At 42.1% G+C, this 26,446-nt stretch overlaps 1 protein-coding gene across 1 annotated transcript in view; it reads left to right on the top strand.

Moving 5' to 3' along the window:
• Positions 1-26,446, top strand: part of STK32A (serine/threonine kinase 32A) — a 195,118-nt gene that overhangs the window by 159,284 nt on the left and 9,388 nt on the right. The window contains exons 8-11 of the mRNA XM_075543150.1: positions 1,079-1,176; positions 9,858-9,974; positions 11,078-11,203; positions 13,169-13,294. Of these exons, the coding sequence (XP_075399265.1) occupies positions 1,079-1,176; positions 9,858-9,974; positions 11,078-11,203; positions 13,169-13,294 (467 nt within the window). The remainder of the gene's footprint in view (positions 1-1,078; positions 1,177-9,857; positions 9,975-11,077; positions 11,204-13,168; positions 13,295-26,446) is intronic.

Genomic DNA, 26,446 nt, shown 5'->3' on the forward strand with positions numbered 1-26,446 from the left:
CCATCTCCCTTGACCTTCCTCCTGTCCTACTACCATGCTTCATTGCCACCTGGGCTAGAGTATACCTCTTCTCTAAGCAACCTTACCCTTGATCATTTCCCACCAGGCCTGCCACTCCCCCTTCTCTACCATTTGGGGTCCCATGTTTTTCCCTTGTCCCTGGGTTTGTTAACACCACTTCCTTACCCCCCTTACCCCCCCACCCCAAGTCCCCCCGGAACTGTCGGTCCCATTGTTTTTCCTCCAGATAGTTCATCCAGCCTGTCCTATTCAGACAGACCTGTGGAGACACTAACATGGACGAAAACAAGACAGAGGAAAACAAAGCAACAGTACACAACCAGACAACAAAACAACAAAAACCAACCACTGACAAAGAACAGAACAAAACAGTTCACAAGAGAAAAGCTTGTAGTTAGTTCAGGGATCGTTTACTGGCCCTTAGGAGCGTTTTCCAGTCCAGTCTGTTGGGGCACCACGCCCTGGCCCCAAAGTCCACTTTCAGCATTCCCTGGGGACCTTGCCACTCCATTCCCTTGCTGTTTCGCTGCACTCCCCCAGTGATTTGCCTCGGTGTGGTGGGATCAGATCAGGTGCAAATCCCACACTGTGGCTCCGGTGCTGTCCCCTGTATCGCCCTTAGTCACTGATTGGCATCATTTCTCATAGTGGGACCAGCCATGTTGTTCTCTCTGTGGACTGGCTGCTCTACTCAGGAACATCATCATCACGGCCTGGTGGGCCAGGCTGTGTTCCACTCTCTCCTCCTGCCCCTTCATCTTCTCCCGTGTGCTCTGATCAGATATGTTCATCTCCCGGAGCTGCAGAGTCAATGTCGTCCTTTGGAACAAATTCTTTTCGGGGGAGGGACAGGAATCCACTTAATTTATGGTGCTGGGGCCGGCCTCCCAGACCTCTCCACTGGTTCCCTATGTGTGGTTTTTTTTTACGGCTGTGAGCAATCTACAAATGTTTGATCAATATCCATAAAAGTATTTATATCCTTTACCTTGGCAAGTTTCCTTTGGGGGAAAATAGATTTGTTAATAAACTTGATTTAATTTTTCTATGTCTTTAGCACCAGAGATGTTCAACTCCCGAAGAGAATCAGGCTATTCCTTTGCTGTGGACTGGTGGTCTCTGGGCGTGACGGCGTATGAGCTGTTGAGAGGACGGGTACAGTAAATAGCATTTATCCTTGTTTACTCCTCCAGCAAGTTCCATTTCAGAATGAAACATGAGTTCTTTGCTAAGAGACAAGCATTTGGGGGATTGCTGAAAGCAGTTAGGGAGCCCTGGTGGCATAGGAGCTATGAGTGGGGATCCCATCTGAATGGTCAGCTGTTCAAAACCATCAGCCACTCTAAGGGAGAAAGACTGGTTTCTACTCCTTTTTTTACAGTGTCACAGTCTCTGAAACTCAAAGAGCAGTTTTGCCCTGTCCTATAGGGTTCCTGTCAGTCGGCGTCAACTAGACTAGACGGCTGTGGGGTTTTGGCTTTGAAAGCAGTTACTACCAGTAATGCTGATATCAAACCAAACGAAGCCCAGTGTCATCGAGTTGATGCTGACTCACAGTGACCCTCTACAGGGTTTTAAGACTGTACATCCTAATGGGAGCCTGTATATCTTTAGGGGAGCAGATATCTCACCTGTCCCCTGCAGAGCAGCTGGTGGACATGAACTGTCTGCTGATGATCAGGGCAAAGATTACCCAGTGATGCCACCAGCAACCCCTTAAGAACTCTGAAGCCTAACTCTCAGCCACTGGGTTGATTCTGACCCATCATGACCTTATAGCACAGCATAAACTGTGAATCTTTAGAGGAGAAGACAATGCCATCTTTCCCCATGAGCAACTGATGAGTTAGACTTGCTAACCTTGAGCTTAGGAACCCAATAGATAACGTGCCCTGTCTCCAGTGCTCCTCTGAGGCTGATGCGATCCTTTGAAATGTTTGGATTATCATTACATATGGGAACAGGCTGGCGAGTTCATGTTAAATAGATAAAGAAAATTATATGAAATATATGGCTATTATAAACTCCCAAAGTGGAGAATGTGTATATTTCCCTCAGTGTCTTGCATAGATATATTTGCATAAAAGATGTCATTTGCAGTCAGAGTACAGCACTCCTGTTCAGACACATGTCAATAAGGCAAGTGTGAATTATTAATGAAGTGTAATTCATGTCCCATCTTGTTGAATTCCTGTCATTGTAGCCTACATTCTGATTTCACTGGAAAATTAAAGTTGTTTGCTTTTAAACAAATAATTTCCTGAATTTAAAAAATTATTAGAGAAAAATTATAAAGGAAACAAATATGATGTGTATGTGTTACACAATTTAAAAAAATTCACACCTTCACCTCCAGCCCCTAGGATGTATGTCCTCAATGGATACAATCCGAGAGTCCTCTAAGGCCAATGGTGTCAGGATAATTGTTGCCCATCAACTTTAAGAGCTTGTTCAATAGAAGTAGCTCAGATCATCCTAGTCTTCTGGGATCTGTTTGTTCTAGTTCTGTCAACAGCCCTCTTCATTGGTCCCATATTGCTCCACCAAGAGTTCCTCATTCAATGTGCCAATTATTTTTAATGGCTTATTCACTTACAATAATACTTGCTGGAAGCTGGGTCTGTTTCTTCATGGCCCCGTGATTTTGCCATGCTCTAGAAAGTAAAGCTGGGATTCTGAAGCAATCAAAAAGCGAGTCTCATAATCTTATCTGTTCCTGTGATTCCAAAGAGTACAGTTCACATCTAACCACAGACACTCCTGGCATTTACGGCTCTCTTCCATGAGGAGGTTTCCACAATATATTTAAGCACATTTGAACTTTGATGAGTTATTCAAGTTAATGAAAAGCAGAAAACTTTGTAAGCCAGGTATGTAGCTATTCCTCAGCTCTTACGTGCTTCCATCTGGTAAGATTTGTTCCCTTGTGTAAAGAATTCAATAAAAATAAACTGCAGACAAGATAGTAGGTAATTCTGACGCAGGAAGGCAGCACATGACATGAGGGAAGTGAGCAGGACGTGACCAAGGTCAATGAAGACACTGGCGAGTACTCAGTGTAAGGGAAAGCTATAGTAAGTGTTGTAGGAGTAAGTGTTGTTGGGCTGCTTATTGCAGTGGGAAACCACCAGCCTCTATGCAGAGGAATGATAAGGCTTTCTGTGCCTGGAAAGTACTACAGTCTCTGAAACCCACGGGGGCAGTTCCACCCTGTCCTATAGGGTTTCTCTGAGTCAAAACAGACTCACTGGCAGCTGGGAGTTTGAGATTGTTTACGATGAATACTGTAACATATAAAGTATTGCTAGCAATAGCAATAATAAAAATGTGGGAATAGTTATATGAGTACATATGTATGCTATATGGGTTGGGATGTATATGTGCATAAAGTATAGGTATATTTATGGGCATATGTGTATATTACCCATCTGAATTTAAAATTATTTGAAAATAAAGAAAATAACAAAGTGAAATAAAACTCACTCAGAAATTATAAAGCAAGGAAAATATTAACTAGGAAATAATTCCCCTCTTCCTTTGACCTCCAATTCTAGGAGGTATCCAAGAATTAATAAGTCCAAACATTTTGTTCTTTTTGTTATTACTAGTGTTTTAGAAAAAATAAATTATGCTTCATGTTTCATTTGAGATCCTTCTCTCTCTTTCTTTTTCACTTAATAAGATAAAATGGTGACTTTCAAGATCAGAATCCATAAATACATTTACTTTTTTTAGGGCTTGATCAGTTTTATAAATATATGACCTTTTTATAGCTTTATATCTTCTTCTAGACATTTTTATAGTCTTCTATGATCTACATTATTAGATTGTAGATTTTTAAAAGGTAAAATCCATAGTGTTGTAATATTCCCAGAATTTAATTTTTAATAGGCTTATAATAAGAGATACTGAATGAATGGAGGAACAAGTCACCATATCTCAATTTTGACATACTGTCAGAAGAATCACCAACTAGACTGTATGCAATGAGATTTCCAAATTTAGCATATCTGAGAAAGCTGAAATAAGCTTTCATTACAAATACCAACACAACTGAACCACAGTGAGAGGGTGTTAACCAATAATTTCATCTTCATCTATACATTTTTATTTGCAGGAAAAAAATATGCCTCAAAGGGGAAATGTGCTTGCAAAGGCCCCCTTAGTACCTCCACTGGATTTTTATCTTGATGAATGTACTCCTTAGCTGCTGTGTTAGTCTAGGTGTACTAGAGAAACAAATCCATAGAAACTCACATGTGTATAAAATAGAAACTTATATAAAGGGTAATTGCCCATTAAGAAAGCATCCAGACCAGTCCAGTCTAACCCCATAAGTCTGCTATTAATCCACATGTCCAATACCAATCTATAAAGTCCTCTTCGGACTCATGAAACACATACAACGATGCAGAATTCAGGACAATCACAGGCCAATGGTAGAAAGTCTTTGGATCCAGTGGCAGTGTAAGCATCTCAGCACTGTCAGGGGTCTCCAGGTAGCTTCTCCAGCACCCAGGGCTGCATCAGGGCAGGTCCATGTGGCTTCTCACAGGAAGTCAGCCTTGTCAGTAGAGAGTCTCCAGGGGAGTGAGTAGAGTGAGAAGATGTCTCCCGCCTCCAAGGAGGAAAAATAGGAGTTCCCAGAATTCTCAGAAGAAGGCCACACCCTCAAAGAGGCCTCATTGGTTTTATCTTGATTGACAGACCAGACTCCACCCCTTCACTCCTAATCCTCTCAAATTGAGACTCCAGATTATGTAACTACCACGCTGTCCATCTACTTTGCCACCTCTCTGCCACCTGGCCATTTCACTGTGTTTGTTTGTTGGTTTGAAATGTTCAATTACTTTTGAGTCTTTACTTTATGAAATATATGTTTGTTACAGGTGGTTAGCTGCTGGGGCTACTCTACGTTGTCGATCCCAATGTAGAGTAACCCCATGGGCTATAGAGCAGGACTGCTTTATAGGGTTTTCTTGGCTGTAATTTTTACTATGATTATTAAATCATTTTATTGGGGCACTTGCAACTCTTATCACAATCCATCCATCCATCCATTGTGTTAAGTACATTTGTACATATGTTGCCATCATCATTTTCAAAGCATTTTTTTTCTACTTGAGCCCTTGATATCAGCTCCTCATTTTATTCCTCCCTCCCTGCTCCCTGCTCCCTGATAAACCCTTGATAATTTATAAATTATTATTATTTTCATATCTTACATCATCTGCTGTCTCCCTTCACCCACTTTTCTGTTGTTCCCCCCCTGGTGGGGTGGTATTATATGTCAATCATTGTAATAGATTCTGCCTCCCTCCCCCCACTTCCCCCTTCCCCTCCTGATATCTTTATTCTCATTATTGGTCCTGAGGGTTTTATCTGTCCTGGAGTCCCTGTGTTGCGGGCTCTTATCTGTAGCACTGTACATGTGGGTTGCTTCCAACTCCTTGCCATTGTGAACATTAGAGCACAGATGTCTGGCCGTGGTTTGTTTCTTGCCTCTTCTGGGTATATGCCCAATAGGAGGATTGCTGGTCATAGGTTAGCTCAATTTCCATCTGTTTTAGACCTCGCCAAGTCGATTTCCATAGTGGCTGTACATACCTACAGGTCCACCAGCAGCAGATGAGAGTTCCTATCTCACCACAGCTCCACCAACACTTGATGCTTTCTGAATTTTTGAATTGGACTATCTTTGAAAGTTTTAGGTGGTATCGCATAGTTGTTTTAATTTGCATTTCTCTTATGGGTAATGATCAGGAACATTTCTTCATATGTTTATTGGCCATTTGGATTTCAGACTCTGTGAAACTTCTGTTCAGATCCTTTGCCCACCTCCTTAGTGGACAATTAGCTTTTTTATCCTTCTTCTTGTCAGCTGGCAAAGTATTGTAGATTTTAGTAAGCAGGCCTTTGCGTGATGTGTCATTGCTAAAGATGATTTCCCAGTCAGTGGGGCCTCTTGGTGTTGGTGATGTACTCTCTTTCAATGTACACAGGTGATTTATCTTCAGTATATCCCACTTGTCAATTTGTGATTCCTCTGCATTTGTATCCTTCCCTATTTCTGATAGCTTATATCTTCCCTGTGCCAAGGTTCTCAGGTTGTCCCAATTCCCTCATTGATGCCCTAATTGTTTGGGGTTTTACCTGAAGGTCTGTGATCCACCTTGAGTTTATTCTTGGGCATGGAGTGAGGTAGGGCTCTTGCTTCATTTTTCTTCAGGTAGATATCCATGTTTTTCCAGCAGCACTTATTGAAGAGGGCATCTGCCTCCCATTTAACATTTATTAGGCCCTTATCAAAAATCAGTTGTCTGTAAGCTGATGTTTTTATTTTCGGGTTTTCAGCTCTTTTCCATTGGTCTAAGTATCTGTCGTTATACCAGCACCACACTGTTTTGACCACTGTGGCTGTATAGTAGGTGCTAAAGTCAGGCAAAGCATTTGGCTGCAACTTTTATGGAAGTAGAACACTGGGCCTTTCCCCCACTGTTCCACTGAGTAGCTTTGAACCAATAACCTTTAGATTAGCAGAAGATCACAAACTGTTTGCTCCACCTGGGGAGTTTTGAAAGCTGTGCTAGTTTTTGTACTAATGTTGAGCTGAAACATTTTTGCATTGTGTTCTGAAATATGCTGATCTCTGCTTCCTGGTGGCCCTGTGTACAAGAGAACCTATTCATCCTCCTAATAGCCCTTATGTCTGATTAGCATCCCAGCACCACAATGCTCCCCTCTACCATTGTACCTTTCTACCTCGTGCATTCTTTAGAGTTTATCCTTAGTTTGTATGCTCACTTCAGAATTGATCAATATAGCCCGTCACGGCACACTGTAGTATTGCTTTGTGTCATATCTCCCATGCACCTAGATGTAGTATTGGTGTATGTGTAATCTATGTAACTATGTATGTATTATGCTAAGTAAAATTACAGACTCTACCAACATTGACCATCACCTGTCTGTCAGTTTGTCACACTGTGGTAGCTTATGTGTGGCTGTGATGCTGGAGCTATGTCACTGGTATTTCAAATGCCAGCAGTCACCCAAAGTGAGCAGGTTTCAGCAGAGCTTCCAGACTGAGAACAGACAAAAAAGAAGGGAGGAGGGAGCCCTGAAAACCTTATGTATCATTTCAAACACTGTCAGTTACTGAAGGCCTAATGAGTGGAAGGGGGGCATTTCTGAAGAGAGTACCAGAAGATGGGCCATCGGAAAGAATGCGGCATCAGGATTGGAGGAAGGTTTTTAACCACCTCACTTGCTTTCTGAAAGTCATGAGGACTTGAGGAACTTGCTGGTGAAGACCAGGGATTGCAGCCTTCAGTGTGAATTCTGACTCCGTGTAAAGAAGACCATAATCCTCACAACTGGTTCAATAGGTACCACCATGAGAAATGGAGGAAAGGTTGAAGTGATCAAGGATTTTGTCTTGCTTGCATCTGCAATCAATGTTCATGGAAGCAGCAGTCAAGAAATCGAAAGACGTGTTACATAAATCTGCAGCACAAGACCTCTTCAGAGTGTTGCAAAGCAAAAATGTCACTTTGAGGACTGAGGTGCACCTGACCCAGCACCCACCCAAAGCCCCAAAATAATGTTTCGCAATGCGGGGTTGGGAGGTGGGATTTAAACTCCTTCATTTGCTCAGCTTGCTCATGGGTCCACAATCATTTAGTAAGCATCACGTGACAGATGCATGTCTATATTAGCTCACTGTTCTACGGTAGGATATGTGAACTGGTAGAGCCATGGTTAAGCACTTTGGCTGTGAACCAAGACTCTGAAAGTTTGAACCTACAAGCTCCCACTCAGGATCAAGATGTGGCAGTCTGATTCTGTAGGGGATTACAGCCTTGTATCCTATCCTATAGGGTCACTATAAGCCGGACAGAATTAACTTGATGGCAATGGTTTGAGGTATAGTTCGTTTATAAGGAAGCATGTTTCATTCAGTGACTATTTACTGAACACCTATACGGTAGCTGTGAGTCAGAATCGACTTGTTAGCAGTGAGTGGTTTTGAGCTTATTAGGTGAAAAGTACTAACAAACCTCTATGGTGTAAAACCTCTGGCTTTAAGTGGTTTTTGAACCAAACTCACAGATCCCTGGCCATCAACTCAGCTGAGACTCATAGCAGTCTTATAAGACAAAACCGACTGCCCCATAGGATTCCCAAATTTGGAAGTGCTGGTGTAGCCGTGGGTTATGCGATGGGCAGCTAACCAGAAGGTTGGTGTTTTGAAACTATCAGCTCCTTTGAGAATGAAACCTGACCCTTTCTACTCCCATAAAGCCTTACAGTCTGGGAAACACATAGGGCAGTTCTCCCCTGCCTCGTTGGGGATGCTGAGTTGGGATTGATTAACGGCAGGGAACTCGAGATTTTGAATCTTTACAGAAGCAGACTACCACATAGCTCTCCCACGGAGCGGAGGTCGGTTCCAATCACCGACCTTTTGGCTCCTGGCTGAGTGTTTTATCCACCGCACCTCCCTGGCTCCCAAAGAGCTCATCCTTGCCTGAAAAAGAGGAAACCTCCTGGAGTCCTCTAACAGTACAGGAGCCCCAATCAAGGCTGCCCTCTTGTGGAAATTTTTGAAAACTATAACTAATCCACCTTTCTTTCACCACCACTACCCGGCCCCCACTACCAAGTTAAAAGTGTCAAAACATCTAGTTGTCCCAGAAACTGAAAAAAACCTTTATCTCTTCTAAAAGCTCTCAAGTCTACTTTCTGGAGTGAGGAGCTAACAGCAATAGGGTCTGGGCTTGAACTTGTCTGGGCCTCTTGCCATCTTGTCACTGCTCCTTAGGGATCTAGCAAAGGAGCAGAAGGGAGACACGTACAATCCACTTCTGAATCACACCGTGATCAAGCCTGAACTTGGCACCTTCTAAGACTTAGCCTTCTTGATTTCTTGTCCAAATCTCTTTGTATATGTTACTTTACAAAGTCAGTCCAAACTGGCAGCTCTGAGACTGATTCAGCCCACAGAAACGTTTCCTTTGGCCTGGTAGAACTACAAACTTAAAAATTCAGATGTTCCAAAAGAAAATATAGATTTATGGGATATCATATATAGATAGATAGATGATAGATATAGATATTTGGCAACACCGGAATCTATACCAAAAACCATTCAGGATGTGAGGGGACAGTGAGTGCGTTTGGAGTTCATTCCACCAGGTCAGACTGTTAATCAAGCTTTCTCTTTAGAGGTTCTGAAAAAATTGTGTAATGGTGTGCAACCAAAAGGCCTGATTTGTGGCAGACAGGAGACTGGTTTTGCCACCATGACAATGCACCTGCTCCACGCAGCCATCTCAGTGCTCCAGTTTTGGGCACAAAACAGCATGTCTCCCTTGCCCCACACACCTTACTCACCTGACCTCGCTCTGTGTGACTTTTTTCTGAGAATGAAGAGGGACATGAAAGGACAGGGATTTGAAGAGGTAGAAGAGGTGAAGAAAAAAATGAGGGAGGTGCTGTCAGCTGTCCAAACATGTTTGAAAATGTTTCAAAAATGTTTTCAAGAATGGAATCACAGAGTTGACAAATGTATTAAGTGTAATGTGGAGTACTTATAAGGTGATACAGTTGATTCTTAAATAAATTAACTACATAGCTTTGAAAATAACTTCTGGTGTTTTGGGGTAACCCCTCATATGTGTGTGTATGTATTCAACACAACCATCTGGGTGGAGAGGTTAGAAACTGACTTTCAGATTTGATTGGTTGAAAGTTTAGTTGGAAATACTCTTAGCACCATTTTTTTTCTTTTGTCTCCATAAAAGTGATGACTCTTACTTCTTCCCCTCTTTAAGAGACCATACCATATCCGCTCCAGTAGTTCTGGCAAGGAAATTATGCACATGTTCGAGAACGCTATTGTGACTTACCCGTCTGCCTGGTCCCAGGACATGGTGTCGTTGCTTAAAAAGGTAAGAAGGCGCCTGCAGGACAGACAGAGGGGAGCAAACAGAGCACGCACGCAGGGTTTGCAGTTAGAACCTGGCTTGGACCTGATATTGCTTTTAAAGCAAATGGAAGTTGGGAATTAAAGATCCCAAGCCTGTGCCTTTTGTCCTTGGGGAATAGTGTCTTGTTTGGGAATAGAAAGATTAATATTGATGATGCCAAATATGAGGAACAGGAGAAAAATAAATTGCCACTGAAATGACTCTGATTCGTGGTGGCTCCGTGTGTGCGCCTCGGAGAGCTTTCATTGGCTGCGCCTTTGGAAATCGTTCTCCAAGCATTTCATTCAAAGACTCAAACCTTCAGTCTTTTAGAGATTGGCTGAGTACTTTCCCCTTTTCACCTACCAGGAATCATACAGGCATTTCTTGAGAAGGGAGTTAGTCCCTTTCCCTAAAAATATTACACCCTGAGCAACACCTGCAAAACATTCTCCAGAGGAGCAGACATTTCCCAGTGGAACGACGAGTGTGCCGTGGCATTGCGCTGGAGGGACCATGGAGGAACACACTTAACTCATTGGTAAAAGCAGCCTTAGTTACATCCGCCCCGTGCCATATTTTGATTCGTTATAAAAACAGCTAAAATATTTAAGTAGGAAATGAGTTTTACTTGTAAAAATGTTACAGGAAATGAACATTGGCCACCTACTAGATGCGGATGGTCAGCTGAATTTTCACAGCTCAGTTAACCCTGGTTGCAGTCTTATGGTTTAGATTACAATCCTTTCTATTCATATGGGTCAGTGAATATTCTGGGAACAAACTTGTCCATTGCTGGTAAATAGGGAGTTGGGAATCAAAGATATATCTGACTTAGTAGGTAACCGATTTTGCTTCAAAAAACCTCCTTGCAGTTAGTATCTACATTATTGGTTTCTGATGCATTATCAACAGTATTTTATAGTATAAGCATCATTCATATTAATTATTCATGAGGGTAAGGGAGGGAAAACTGCCTTGTTTCCTTCAGCCTGGTTACTTGGATACATTTATGGGGATAAATATGGTTTTCCCCCTAAAATTATAACCTTTTTCTTGCTCTCCCTGCTTTGTTTCATTGGCAGCTACTTGAACCCAATCCAGACCAACGATTTTCTCAGTTGTCAGATGTCCAGAACTTTCCATATTTGAATGACATTAACTGGGATGCAGTTTTGCAGAAGAGGCTCATCCCAGGATTTATTCCTAATGTGAGTCAATTCTAACCAGTCCATCCATAATCACTTTCCTTCAGCGTATACATACATATATATAGTCTCACTTGATGACCACACTAATGTTCTAAGAGTATCAAAATCTCAATTTTCCAGATGATAAACCTGAGACACACACCAGGTACATTCATCACCAAAGGCCACCTAGCCAGTTGTGACAGCCCGGGTCGACTAGAGAAACAAATACAGGGACACTCATATCGATATTAGGAAGTAATTAGTTAAAACAACAAAAAGATGTAATTATTATATCAAACAGACATCCTAGCCCAGTCCATATCAAGTCCATTAGTCCAATGCTGGTCCATAAATCTGGTACTAGTCCATAAGGCCCTCTTCAGACTCACACAGCCACATGCAACAATGCATGCAGGAACATCGACGGCCAGTGTGTGCAAAGTCTGCTGGATCCAATGGCAGTTGAGGCATCACAGGGCCCTGGCAGCTCCCAGTGTGGCTCTTCAACAGGAAGGTGAAGGCAGAGAGAGAGTGAAAGTCCCCAGGATCCCCCTTATGAGAAGACCACACTCCCTGGGAGGTACCACCAGGCTGTGACCTGATTAACCGGCTAGACTCCACCCCGACATTTTTTATCTTCAAGTTGATACAAAAATTATGTAACCACCACACCAGCAAATGACTGGGCTGGGAGTCTAATCTAAGTTTTTCTGTATCTGGAATCCTAGTTCCTAGCCACTTTTGGAGGGCATGCTTCCATTGGAGAGAAAGTATAAAACCAAAAATAGTTATATGTGTGAATCTGCTGAATTTTTAATAAATGTTTTCTTTGTCTAAATATGTGGATATTTATGTCTGTAGCACTCTGTCAGTCAAAGGAATCGAGACGGTTGGAATTAGGGGTGAGACTCTACTTGTTATCACTTGCCACTCTTCCTCTGACAATCCTGTCCCAGAAGCTTTATTCATAATGACCCGTAGCTAAAGGGAAAGAATTGCACATGCACATCTAGCCCAGGGCAGCTGATCCTACTGGAAACCACTGGTCAAAGCTGGAATCTGATGTTTAGGTCAGGGGCCCAAAGAGGCCTGAAATTCTTTCTCTGTTCCTAGGACCTGGGGTATGTTTGTACCTGTAACTAGATTACTGCTAAAAATGAACTCTAAAAAGACTCCTTAGAGCCAGTGCAGAATTTTCTCTTGTTAAGTCAAAGTAAGGTGCTTGTGGGACTGTTCTCCTTCCTGTACAAACAGCAGAGGGACAATAGTCCCTCTAGCATCGTGAAAGCACAAAGGGAGAGAAGGGCTTCAGTAGTCTAGGGTGGATACCTGAGGGTAGGCTGTCCCTACTGCCAAGCTTCCCAGGAAAATGGGGTCAGGTCTTAGCTGTCCACGTTGCACGGTGTAGGATGTATGGACCATGGGTGAAGGAGACCTTCCATGGAGGTCTCTCTGGGTGCCTCTTCCCGAGCCTCCCATTCCCCCTCTCTGTGGATCCCTTGGATTCACCCTGAACGTCCTGAACAGGATCCCTTACCTCTCGACTTTACTTGAAATCCAAGTCATTACGTCAGGCTGTTAAAAAATTCACATTCCTGGGTTTTGTCTCAAGAAATGTGTATTTAGAGAGGTTAGCTGAGAACTGGGAATCTGAACAAGCAGTTTAGCTGATTCGGGTCTGTATGATCCACATGATTTGAGAAAAATGAGCCCAGAACTCAAACCTTAGTGAAATAATTATAATTTGGTTACTTTCCCAATTCATTGAAAGGTCATTGGAAGTTTAAAAAAATAAGCAAAAGATTAAATCAAAGAATGATGGAAATAATGATGGTATTAAATTATATAAAGCATCGAGTGGGAATCCTAGCTTGTTATTCTTGGGCTTTTTTCTTGAGAGATAAAGTGTTAGTCTCCATGTTAGGGCTGGTGTATTGGATCGTGGAATCTGAGCACAGAGCCAACCTGTTTCTTCCCCCACAGAAAGGCAGGCTGAATTGTGACCCTACCTTTGAGCTTGAAGAAATGATTTTAGAGTCCAAACCTCTTCACAAGAAAAAGAAGCGTCTAGCAAAGAAGAAGGAGATGAGAAACTGCGACTCCTCCCAGGTATGCTACCTGAACCCCGTCTGTCTTCCTCCCTCCAGGTCTTGAAAAGCCTGTGATCCCTGCTCTTTGATCAAGAGCACCTCCTGGGAGGGCCTCTCAGCTCCCACTTTGTGGAATCCAAGGAGATGTCAAGCACTGGGCTTCTGGAAAGGAAGTGGCCAGGGCACCTCTGGGAATCTAACAGAATAATTGTATGGACGGATTTTTTCTTTAGTACCCTGCCATGCAATTCATTGTCATTGTCTTCTCCCAGTTCTCAATCCAAATTTTAGATATTTCCTGTAAGACAGCGTCTAAGGAACCATGCTAAGTTCAACTGACATAAAACTATGGTCACCAGACAGAGCTTTTCTATTTTTTAATTAAAAATATTTTTGAATGTTAAGTGAAGGTTTATAAAGCAGATTACATTAAAGAACACATAACTCATTGGGGCCAACCCCTTATGGTTCCCTGATTTACCCTACTCCCTCCCTGCGTTCCTGCTTCCACCCCCTTCCTTTCTAACCCTCTGAGCTTTGTTCTTGTGCAATCACTTCCCTTTGGATCATTTTTATCCCCTCTTGTTACAATACTTAACTATTTTTATTTTTCATTTGTTTGAAAATTGAGGCTTTGATCCTTTTTAAGTTTTTATAGCCATACAATTTTATTTAGGTATCTTTTACCACTCAATAGTATTTAATAGAAAATTATTCTTTTTAATGAATCGTTTTATTGGGAGGCTGCTCGTACAAATCTTATAACAATCCATCATTCAATATTAGTAAGCACACTTATCCACATGCTGCCACCAATATTTCCAAAAACAGTTTCTTTGTACTTGAGGCCTTGCTATCAGCTCCTCTTTTCCCCCTCCCTCTCCCACCCTCCCACCTTTGTGAATCCCTGATCAATTATATATTATTATTGTCATTTAGTGTCATACACTGTCTGTTGTCCCCCTTCACCCACCGTTTGATCTTGAAACATTGATTATTCTAACGCAGAGGTGAGTTCCGTTCTAGACAGGAAGGCAGAGGGCATCGTGTGGAGTTCCCACAGCCTCGATCCGACCAGGAGGCTGGGCTCCTGAGTGATGTTGAGTCATCCTCCACATGGTCCCCCCACTCTCTCCAGGACTTCTACTCACTCGAGTAGGCGAACGTGATCCTTGCAGAGCGTTGGTAGCGGTAGCCAGTGGTTCCACTGAGTCTCCGCTCCACTAGAGTGTCGAACTAATCGCTTCCATGTGTCTTTCTATTTGCATCAGTCTGCTTTCCTCTGAATGAGGAAAGACCAACAATTGTACCTCGGGTGGGCGCTCACGAGCTTTTAAGATGCTACTCCCACTCACCGGATGGGGATATGCGGCATCCTCTCTGTGAATTATGTGATGCTAATTGACCTTGGAGGGACAGAATTTTTAAGAACATGGATATTTTGGGTCACAATACTTCTTTGAGGAGTTGCTGGGAGAAGCTAATTCGAGAAGTAGTGTCTGTTATTTTCCACAAGCAAAATCTGTGCTAAGAAGGCTAGTAGATTACAGCAGGATCTCCCACAGAAAAGATAGGAGAGTACATAGCTAAGTGCTATTGCTATATTTCAGGCTGAGGTCATTTATAAACTCAGTATATTATTTTATGTCAGAGCTCAGATTTAAATATAGTAATTTCCAGCAACACAGGAGGAGTTTTTACTTATACGTAATTCTAAGTATTATAACAATGGTGAAGTAAGACACCTTTACTTTGCCTCTAATGGTCAGCCATCTCTCCACCCAACCATCCCTCCATGCATTCTCCAGGCATCTATCCACACATACTTACATACAAGCAGTCATCCATCCATCCCTCCATCCACATAATCATCCGTTCATCCCCACATTTGTCTGTTCATTGAGGGTACTTTTAATGAGTGCCCATTATCTGGTACATCCTCTTATAAACACTGGGGATTAAAATGAATGAGTTAGAATTCCTGTAGTCAGAGACATTCCTGTTCTCAGAGATTCTATAGTCTTGTGATGATAGATTTTCAAACAAATAAGTATCCTTAATGTCCTTAATCTCTTCAGTCCTAAGGGACTCCTATACTCTTTAATGGTCAATTAACCAAAGTCCACCTCTCTATCATGTTTGATCACATAATGGGCTTCTTTCTGGATTCTCATTCTTAAAGATTTTCTAGAGCCCCCTTCCCCCCCCCGAGGAAAACTCAGCTGTGCCCCAAGCCTCTCTCGCTTATTACTTCTCAGTTCCACAGTCTTCCTTCCACTGTTCTTCTTCGTTCCCTAATCAGTTGGTGACTTCAGACTTGCACCTTCCCTTTCTGCAACAGAGCTTGCTTAGCTCAAGCTATATGCAAGCCCCCCAAGGATTAGGTTCCAAACTATAGCCAAGACTTGGAGATTATATTTATAGAAAATTTTCCAGTTTGGAGATGAGTAGTTTGTGGATAACATTTTTCCTTGCTTAATAAGCTCTACATGATGTGGCTGCCTCCCTGACACCATCTGATGCCATCCAACTCCTTTGCAAACACACATCCCCTTGTTCTGACCTTCAAGCAATGCATGTTTTATCTTTACTTGGGGACTTTGCCCATATTATTTTATACCTTGTTCTGGAAAGTTATTTCCCTGACTTTTCACATAGGTTCACTCTCCTTTTATACTCTAAATGCTACTTACTCAAAGATGAGCTTTCTGCCCCATCAGCATCCATCTAAGACCCTAGTTTTCATTCCTTTATGGCATTATCATAGTTCATGGCTATTTTACTCACATATTTGTTTATTTCTCTTTTTTTGTTTATTCCACTGAAAAGAATGCTTTTTGGTGTTGAAAATCAGGTCAATCCTTATCGTCTCCCCATCATTTCCCCGATACCCTAACTGTGTCTTGAACAGAGCGGAGTTTAGTCAATATTTATTGACTACATTAAAAGAAAAAAAAACTTTCAGAGCATGTGTAAAGTCAGGATTGACTAGAGAAACAAATCAATTGACACTCATGTGTTAGTCTAGTTAGACTACAGAAAAAAATACATAGAAACATATATGTGTATAAGAAAAAGATTTATATACAAAAGCAGTTGAAGATTGAGAAAACATCTCAACCCAATCCATATCAAGTCTATAAGTCCTATATTAACCCATAAGTCTGATACCAATCAATGAAGCCCTCTTCAGACTCACGAAACACATAACAATGACGCCGAATGCAGGCTGATGAGAGGCCAGTGGGTGGGAAGTCTTTGGATCCAGTGGCATTGTAAATATCTCAGCACTGGCAGGAGTCTCCACACGACAGCTCTAGCACCCAGAGCTCCATCAGGGTAGGTCCATGCACCTTCTCCTCAGGGATGTCTCGCAGTAAGTCAGCCTTGTCAGTAGAGTATCTTCCAGGGACTGGGCCAAGAGAGAAAAAAGTTTCCCACCTCCAAGGAAGAAATAGCCTATTTCCAGAATTCTCAGAAGAAAGCCATGCCTACACAGGCACCTCATTGACTATGAGCTGGTTGACAGACTAGATTCCACCCCTTCACTCTTATCCCCTGAAGTCCCAAATTTGTACCAGATTATGTTAGTACCACAACTCATATATGTAGGAGAGCGTTTTATATTAAAGAGTAATTTTATATTAAGAAAACATACCAAGTGAATCCAGGTCAAGCCCATAAGTCCGATATTAGCCTATATGTCTGATCCCAGCCTATAAATTCCTCTTCAGACTCACACAACACATGCAATGATGCCGAATGCAAGAAGATCACAAGTCTGTGGGTGGAAATTCTTGTGGTTCCAGTGGCGGTGGAAGCATCTCCAGGGCTCTGGCTGCCATCAGTGTGGCTCCATGTGGCTTGTCAATAGGAAGGTGTAGCAGAAAGTGTGTCTCCCACATCCAGGGAGGAAGAAAAGAATTCCTAGAAGCCTCAGGAGTAGGCCATGCCGACAAGGAAGCATCAGTCAGGCTGTTACCTACTTAACAGACTAGGCTCCACCCCTTTGCTCAAGTTGACAGGAAATTATGTAACTGCCACAGAGAGAGGCTGAACATTCGGATTTTCGAGTTTAAAAGTCAAGCTTTTAAACCACTGTCCGTGGTGTCACTCAGTGGTTCTTTCTTATCCCAGTGTTCAGCCACGAGACTGCAGGGGGAATCTCCCTCCCCTTAGAGGAAAGGCTATGCACCACTTACCCTCGGTAACAACTCCAAACACCTTCTAATACACAGCAAAAGAAAGAAAGAGACCATTTCCTCTTTCTCCCGGGTCTCTCATCAACCTCAGAATCATCTGCCAACACTTGCTTCTGACCAACTGTCCTTTGCGTCATTCTTCAGAGCAATTTACATGTCTTAATCTTGTACTTTGGGCTTAAAAATAAATTTGCTTGAAACATCATAGTCTTTCTCAAAAAAAAGTTTCTAAATCACTTGGGAACCTCAAAATGAGAAGCTGTCTTCACGTTAGTATATCAAGTTTCCAAAAATGCAGGGCTCCAACTTGGCAGTCATTGTCCTGTCCACTCAGTCATTACAATATTACTGAAGGTTCCCTCCTGCTGGCACAAATGATGACCACACTCCGACACTCACTGAAAAAGTCCACAGCTTGCATCCACTAAGAAGGGTCTGCCCGTCGGAAGCTCGGCCATGGAAGACCTATGGATCACAGTTCCCTTCTGACCCAATGGGAATGCCAGGAGTTGGCATCAGCCCAGGGTAGCTTACTTTGCTGCGTCAGGAAACCTCTCTGAGTAGGTAGTCATTGGATGTGCAATGTACTCTGGGGATTTCTCGTGCAATGTAAGAGAGGCTCCAGTAACGTGTTCCAGATGAGTCAACCTCTGATCTTGTCCTCAGGGTTACACAGAAAGCCACACAGATAAGAAAGGGCAAGGGTGTTTCAGGCTAGCACATCCTCAGGAGGTAGATGTGTCTTCAGTATTGAGAGGGAAGAAACTGTTAGGGGCTCACCCACTGGAGAACATACTCATGCTGTGTTCTGGTGGTGCCGTTGGGGAAGCATTGAGCTGTTAACTGAAAAGCCCAAGGTTTAGACTCATCAGCCGTTCCAATGGCGAAACAAGAGGCTATCGGCTCCCCTGAAGATGTCCAGCCTCTGACACCCTGGTGAGGTTGGATGTGCGTCAGAATCAAGTCGATGGGGGTGGGTTTGCTTTTAGTTTGGTGTTCAAAAGGCCCACGGCATTGCTTATTCTCTGTGCCTTCGCCTTCTTTCAGCCCAAGCTAGCATGAGTGAGCGTCCACCGCAGCAGCATCCCTCAACCGCAGCCCTGTGGCTCTGTAGCTCAGTCACTGTTCCGACACCACCTTAGAAAAGAGTCAAGTGCCAGCAAGGGGAGTGTTCTCCAGCCGCACGTCTGCAAAAGAAGGCAGCAGTGGAACTGTGCACATTACCGTGGCACCGCTTTGTCTCCGATGCCTCATCTCTAACCCCTGCTTCCGGGCTGGGAGAAAACATTCACAAGGACTCCATTGAGTCAGAATGACTCATCTTCTCCAACTCCACATTCCACTTTTCCATGTGACCCTTCACACAAACAAGTATGAGGTCCTGTTTCATTCTGTCATAATTGCAGGGGGCTGGGATGCGATGCCTATGAGTCGGACAGAGCTGCCTCAATGGCACTTAACAAAACACACACAAAATTTATTAAGGAAAAGCCCTAACATTATTTTGTGTGCAGAAAGAACCGAATGTAATTTTGTTTTTAATCTGTACAAAGTCAGCCGTGTTTAGGGATAGATTGTTATTTTAAATTTTGGGCTGAAATCGTTCTTTTATTTTCACACTTCTATCCACTTACAAGAAAGTGTTCATGGTGCTGTCAGGTAAGCATTGACCTGGTAACTACAAGTTTCAGGGTTCAAACCTCTACCTTTTCTTCAGGAGCAAAAGGAGGCTGTCTGCTTCTATAAAAATCTACAGCCTCATAAACCCTCTATGAGAGTGCAGTGAACTGGACTAAACTCAATGGCAGTGGGTAGCTGTTTACATTATTTATGTTTCTGATGATATCTGAACAACGATACCACATTGTTTTCTGTTTAATTCTTGGATTTAGGAAGCTCAGGGATATACATTTTTATATACTTTAAAGCTGCATCATGGTAATATAACAACATATAACAAATCATGTGCGATTTCAATTATATTTACGTGAATAAACCAATGACGTTAATCACATTCACTATGTTCAACCATCCCTGGGATCCATTTTAAATTCTTTTTTATCACCCCAAACCGAAACTCAATGGCCCTTAAGTAATAACTCTCCATTTCTCCCTCCAATCTGCCTCTGGCAAACACTAATGTTTACCACTAATGTTTGCCATTTGGCTTTCATGTATTTTCCTATTTTAGATTTTTATATGCCAAAAAACAAATCAACAAGCAGCTGACATTCTGTTGATTCTGCCTCAGAGTGGCGCTCTAGGAGAGCAGAACTGCCCTTGAGTTGGCGAGACTGAAAGGCGTTACAGAAGCAGGCAGCCTCGTCTTTCTCCTGTGAAGCACCTAGTGGGGTCTAACTGCTGACCTGGTGGGTAGTCGCTCAATTGATAAGCCACATAAATTGTTTTGTTGTTCAGTGCAATTGAGTTGGCTCCTCCTGGTGACCTAATGTACCACAGAGCTGCCTAGTCCTTCGTCATCCTCACAAAGGTAATAACATTTGAGCCCATTGTGTAGACCCTGTGTCAATCGCCTCATTGAGAACTTTCTTCTTCTGCACTTACTTTTTACTTTACCAAGCATGGTGTCCTCATCCAAGGATGGGTCTCTCCTGATAGCATGTACAAAGTATGTACATGGGACTTAGTCCTACCATCCTTACATCTAAGGAGCACCCTGTCTGGTCTCCTTGCAAGACCTTTACTCTTCTGGTAGTCTATGGTTAAAACATACTCAGTCTCATCAATTCCGTGCTGACTCATTGTGACCCCTTGTAGGTTTCTGAGCTTGTAACTGCTTATGGGAGTAGAAAGTCCAGTCTTTCTCCCTTGGAGCAGCAATTTCAAACGGCCAACCATGTGGATTAGAGCCCAATGAAACCACGATGCCACCACGGCTCCTTGAGCCCTTGGTACTAGCAGTGTATTCTTCTGATAGTCCATGGTATGTTGTTTGCAAACAACATAATTCATGTTCATAAATTCATCTCCAGTCTTCCTTATTCATTGTTCAGCTTTCACATGCGTATTAAAAGATTGAAAAGAGCACGCAAGTAGGATTAAATAATATTTTTCCTGTTAGGGCCAACTTTTCCCCTTAGCAAGTTTTCATAGTTGCTCATATACTAGCGTGTATCAAAACTTCATTTCTCTGGTATCAAAACTTCAGCTATCTTTATGGTTGAATAATATTCCATTATATGGATATACTGCATTTTTTCTTGGTTAATTTTTGATGGATACGTGAGTTGGTTCTACCTTGTGACACTGTGAATCATGATGCAATGAACATTAGTATCGAATGATCTGTGAGTTCCTGCTTTCAAGTCTTCATAGGAATGGAGTTCTTGGGGCCGTATTGGAAATTCTATATGTAACTTTTTGAAGAGCCATCAAACTGATTTCCTCAGAAGCTGCGTGGTTTTATAATCCTGCATTAGATGAGAGTTCCAATTTCTCCACATCTTTGCCAGCATTTGTTATTTTGCCTCATGGCAGTTGAGTTAGTTACAGTTTATTGTGTCAACCTGGCTGATAAACACATGTGGGGTTAACTGAAGGGCAGAGAGATAAATGGCTTGGTGAGCCTCGCCCTTCTAGTTCTCAGGTCTCTTGTTTTGGGATGGTGGGACCAGGATGCAGCTGCCTTAGCCAGTCCCCTGCTTCAGCTGGCAAGGCTCACTTCCTGCAAGACATACATGAGAAGAAGCTGCGTGTACCTATCCTGATGCAGCCCTGCGTGCTGGAGACCTCTTTAGAGTATTGAAGAGCAAGGATGTTTGAGGAGTAAGGCATGGTATTCTTCGTTGTATCATATGAATGTGAAAGTTGGACACTGAATAGGGAAGACCATAGGAGAATAGACATATTTCAATTGTGGTGCTGAAGAAGACTATTGAAAGTACTATAGACTGTGAAAAGGACAAACAGACCTGTATTAGAAGAAGTAGGGCCACAGTGCTCCTTAGAGTCGAGGATGGCAAGATTTTGCTGTATATACTTTGGGCGTATATTAGGAGAGACCAGCCCATGAAGAAGGACATCATGTTTGGTAAAGTGTGTGTGTGTGGGGGGGGGGGTAGGGAAAAAGAGCAAGGACCTCGATGAGCTGGATTGACACCGTGGGTTCATGAATGGGCTCAGGCATAGGAACACTGGTAATGATGGCGCAGGACCATTCTGTTGCGCGTAGGGCGGCTATGGGCTTCATCAGAGATGCTAGGTTAAGATTTAGAAGAGGTTTAGGTGATCCAGAAACAACAGAGATTAGTGGTTGAAAACGTAACGAAGAGCAGCAGAACTGTGCTTCCCACAGTGCCAGGAGACAAGCCTCCACGATTGAGACACTCAAAATACTGCTAGGGAAGTTCTGTCCCCTCAAAGTAGACTTGACTTTATTAATGTGGATGGAGCAAAGTTTTCAGGATCTTTATAACCTTGTATAAGATGACTCAAAAAGAGAAGGAACAGCCGCAAACATCCATGAGCAATTGAAATGTGAAATCAACAACATCTGAATCTAGAAACATGGGAAGTTATCAGAAATTAAATGGAATGTATAGAGATCAATATCCTATGCATTAGTGAGTTGAAATAGACTGATATAGATCATTTTGGATTAGATAACCATACAGTGCACTATGCCAGGAATAACAAATTCAAGAGGAATGGCACCACATTCATCATAAAAAAGAACATTTCAAGGTTTATCTTGATGGGCAATACTGTTTGTAATATTAAAATAGTGTATAATATTTATGTACCTATCAAGACACCAGTTAATATAACTATTCTTTCAATTTATGCACCATTAAAGCTAGTAATAAAGAAATTGAAGAATCTTACTAACTTCTTCAATCATAATCAAACGTGTAATCAAAATGCATTGATACATATTAGCAATTGGAATGCAAAAGTTGAAAACAAAGGAGAAAGATCAAGGGTTGGGAAATATGGCACTGGGGATAGAAACAAAGCTGGAGACAGCATGATAGAAGTTTCAAGATCAACAACTTCCTCATTGCAAATACTTTATTCTTTTTCTCTTTTAACTGCATAAGCATATATATCTATACATGTAAATCTCACCATGTGGAATAAAAGGAATAAAGTCAAATATATCCATAAGAAAAGATTATGAAGAAGTTCATTATTATCAGCCTAAATAAGGACAGGGACTTAATGTGAAACAAATTATCAAGTGCAGGTTGAAGCTAAAGAAATTTAAAAGAAGTCTACAAGAGCCAATCTACGACTTTGAGCATGTTGCTCCTGGTATTAGAGGTCATCTCAAGAACAGATTTAATGCAATGAACATTAATGACTGGACACCAGTCAAGTTGGATGACATAAAGAACATAGTGATGATTAGGGATATGATAACAAGATACTTCTGAGTAAGGGGAGAGGCAAAGCTCAATTTAACGATTGTGTCACAGCCTTATGACACCTCCTTGGTGTCCTAAGAATTTTTGTGTAAGAGAGGGAGAGTAAATATGATCAACAACTCTTTGGCTCTTCACCATCCGCCAGAGCTGAATCATGCATATGATCCTTTGATCTTCTCTGGCTTTGCCTGCCCATCCCAACAACCAACAGTAGATTACCAATGATGGATTCATTTGACTCACTTTGGACTTTGGTATCCACCAGCCTGTGCCCTCCACAGTCTCTGCTTTGTCACCCTCTTCCTGTTTACAAGCTTCCACATGTCAGGAGACGCCTGATTTGAACCAAACTGGACTCACCTATTTCCTCACTTTTTCAATATAAATCTCTTTCTGTGTACAAACACATACAGGCATCAGTGGTTTTGCTTCTCTAGAGAACCTAACCTAACACTAACATCATAAAGAAAGAAAGCAAAAAAAAAAATCATTAAAAAACACAGATATAAAAGAAAAAAAACAAAGTGAATGTCAAAAAAGATTAAAATTTGTTATTGAATATAGAGTAGCTAAAGGGAATGAAAGAAGCAATGAAGTAAAATAATGGAACAAAATTTCACAGGACAACTTGAGAAGACAAAGTAAATGTTAAGAATGAAATATCCAAAGACCTGAAGATAGCAAACCCAAAGCTAAGAACATGTTCAGCATATCTGAAGCTTAAAGAATTGAAAAAAAATCAAGATTTGCATTACAATATTGAAGGATTCTATGGACAAATATTGATTGAAGCAGGAAGCATTAAAATATTGTGGAAAGAATATAGAGTCACTGTACCAAAACGAAGTGAGGATATTCATCAATTGCTAGGGGTGGCCTAGACCCCCATGGGTGCTACTGAAGAAAGGAGTCCAAGGTGCGCAGAAGACATCAGCAAAACACAAGGCTCCACGAATTGACAAACTAGCAATTAAAATGGCCCATTGAATTGATGCAGCCCTGGAAATACCATTCACTAGTCTGTGCAAAGAATTTTTGGAAGACAGATAGCTGGCCAAATGACTAGAAATTAATATTTGAGTCAATTCCACAGAAAAAGGACCCAATTAAATGTGAAATTTATCAAACAATATCATTAATTAATATCACACAAGTAAAATTTAGTAGAAGATATATCAAAAGAATTGCAGCCAGGCATTGATAGGAAGCTGCCAGAAATTGAAGACAGATTCAGAAGAGGAAATGAAATGAAATTATTATTTCTAATATCGGGGGGACCTTAGTTAAAAGCAAAGAGTACCCAAAGATGTGTACTTGTGTTTTATTGATTATGGAAAGGCATTCAACCGTGTGGATCATAATCAACTGTGACTAACATTGAGAAGAGTGGGAATTCCAGAACATTCCATTGTGCTCATAGGGAATCTGTACACAGACCAAAAGGCAATTGTTCAAAAAGGACAAGGGGATTCTTTGATCAGAACAAGGAAACATATCCATCAGGGATGTGTCCCTTCAACGTACTTATTCAAACTGTTGCAGAGTAAATGGTGCAAGCAGCTGGACTACATGAAAAAGAGCTTGGCATCAAATTAGAGGAAGGCTTATTAGCAACCTGTGATATGCAAATGACACCAATGTGAAAGCGAGGAGGACTTGAGGCATTTTCGGATGAAGATCAAAGATTGCAGTATAGATTACAACTCAGTGTAAAGAAAACAGAAATCCTCACAATAGGACAAATGGAGAAAGACTTAAAGTTATCAAGGATTTCATCCTGCTTAGATCAACATTCAATGCTCATGGAAGCAGCAGTCAAGAGATCAAATTACTCATTGGATTGGGTAATTCTGCTGCATAAGACCTCTTTAAAGTGTTGAAACACAAAGATGTTATTTCAAAGACTAAGGTGTGCCTGATCCAAGCCATGGTATTTTCAATTGCCTTATGTACATGTGTATGTTAGTCTGGGTAGACTAGAGAAACAAATTCATTCATAGACACATTCATCATATATGTATAAGGAAGAGCTTTATATAAAGAGTAATTGTACATTAAGAAAACATCCCAGCCTGGTCCAGATCAAGTCTATAAATCCGATATTAGCTCATATGTCCGATACCAATCTATAAAGTCCTCTGCAGACCCACAAAACACATGCAGTGACACCAAATACAGGAAGATCACAGGCTGTGGATCCAGTGGTGGTAGAGGCATCTCAGCGCTGGCAGGGGTCTCCACATGGTTCCTCCAGTTCAGGGCACTAACATAGTTCCATGTGTCTTGTCAACTACAATGTCTCCCAACTACAATGTCTCTGAGCAGACAGAGAATGTCTCCCACCACTAAGGAGGAATACCAGAGTTCCCGGAATCCTCAGGAGAAAGCCAAGCCCACACAGCAACCTCATTGGCTATGACCTGATTGACAGGTAAACTCCACCCATCACCTGTAGTCCTCTCAAATTGACAACAGATTATATAGCTACCACAATGTGCAAGTTCGATATTGACCAAGGAAGTCTGAAGGGTCAATGTGTCTGAATTGTGGTCATGGAGAAGAATATCGAAAGCACCATGGACTGTCAGAGGAACAAACATCTGTCTCGGAAGAAGTACAGCCAGAATTCTTCTTCGAGGCAAGGATGGTGAGACTTTGTCTTACATACTTGGGACATATTGTCAGAAGAGACCACCAGTCCCTGGGGAAGAACACCATGCTTGCTAAAGTCGAGGGGCAGTGAAAAAGAGATGGATTTACACAGGGTGTGCAACAATGGGCTCAACCACAAGAGCAATTGTGGGGATGGAGCAGGAGCCGGCACCGGTTTGTCTGTCATACCTGTGGTTGCTATGAGTCGGACGCAACATGATGGCACCTAATCATGACAGTAACATGGACTGCTGTAAGAGCAAAAAAAGAACAACCAGAATGCTTCTCAGAGTCCTGTACATTGGATATGTTATTATAAGAGACCAGTGCAGGGGAAGGGCAGCATGCTTGGTAGAGGATCAGGAAAAAAGCAAAAATCTCAAGGAGATGGATTTACACGGTGACTGCACCGATGGCATGAAGCATAACGGTAACTGTGAGCACGGCACAGGACCAGGCACTGTTTTGTTCCATCGCACTCAGGGCACCACTTAACAACAATGTGAGAGAGTGGCAGCGCGTGGAGGCAATTAAACCTGGAGCCCGTTTCCTTTTAGATTCCTGCATCTCCTCTTCCATTGCGTGTTCCCGGTGAGTAGAGGCCAGTTGTATTTTAAGTGGTCACTTGCAAGCTTGTAGGCACTACTCACAAAATTCAGAGGTAGAAGAGAAATTCTGAAAAGAACTTTGGCCGGATGGACACACAAGGCCATAGCCCTAAAACTTTGATCCCAGGAAACTGATCCCACGCAGTAACTATTTCAACCTACGTAGCATCATCAGGTCTAGCCCTTCTTTTATCTTCTTGTTTGTCTGGTTTGGGCTGCTGCTGCAGTTGCGTAATTATATAAAACATATTATGTGCTATGTTATACCCTTCTTACATGCAACTTACCGTATATACTCATGTATAAGCCGAGTTTTTCAGCA

This window comes from Tenrec ecaudatus, chromosome 2 (assembly GCF_050624435.1).
Source record: "Tenrec ecaudatus isolate mTenEca1 chromosome 2, mTenEca1.hap1, whole genome shotgun sequence".
NCBI lineage: Eukaryota > Metazoa > Chordata > Mammalia > Afrosoricida > Tenrecidae > Tenrec > Tenrec ecaudatus.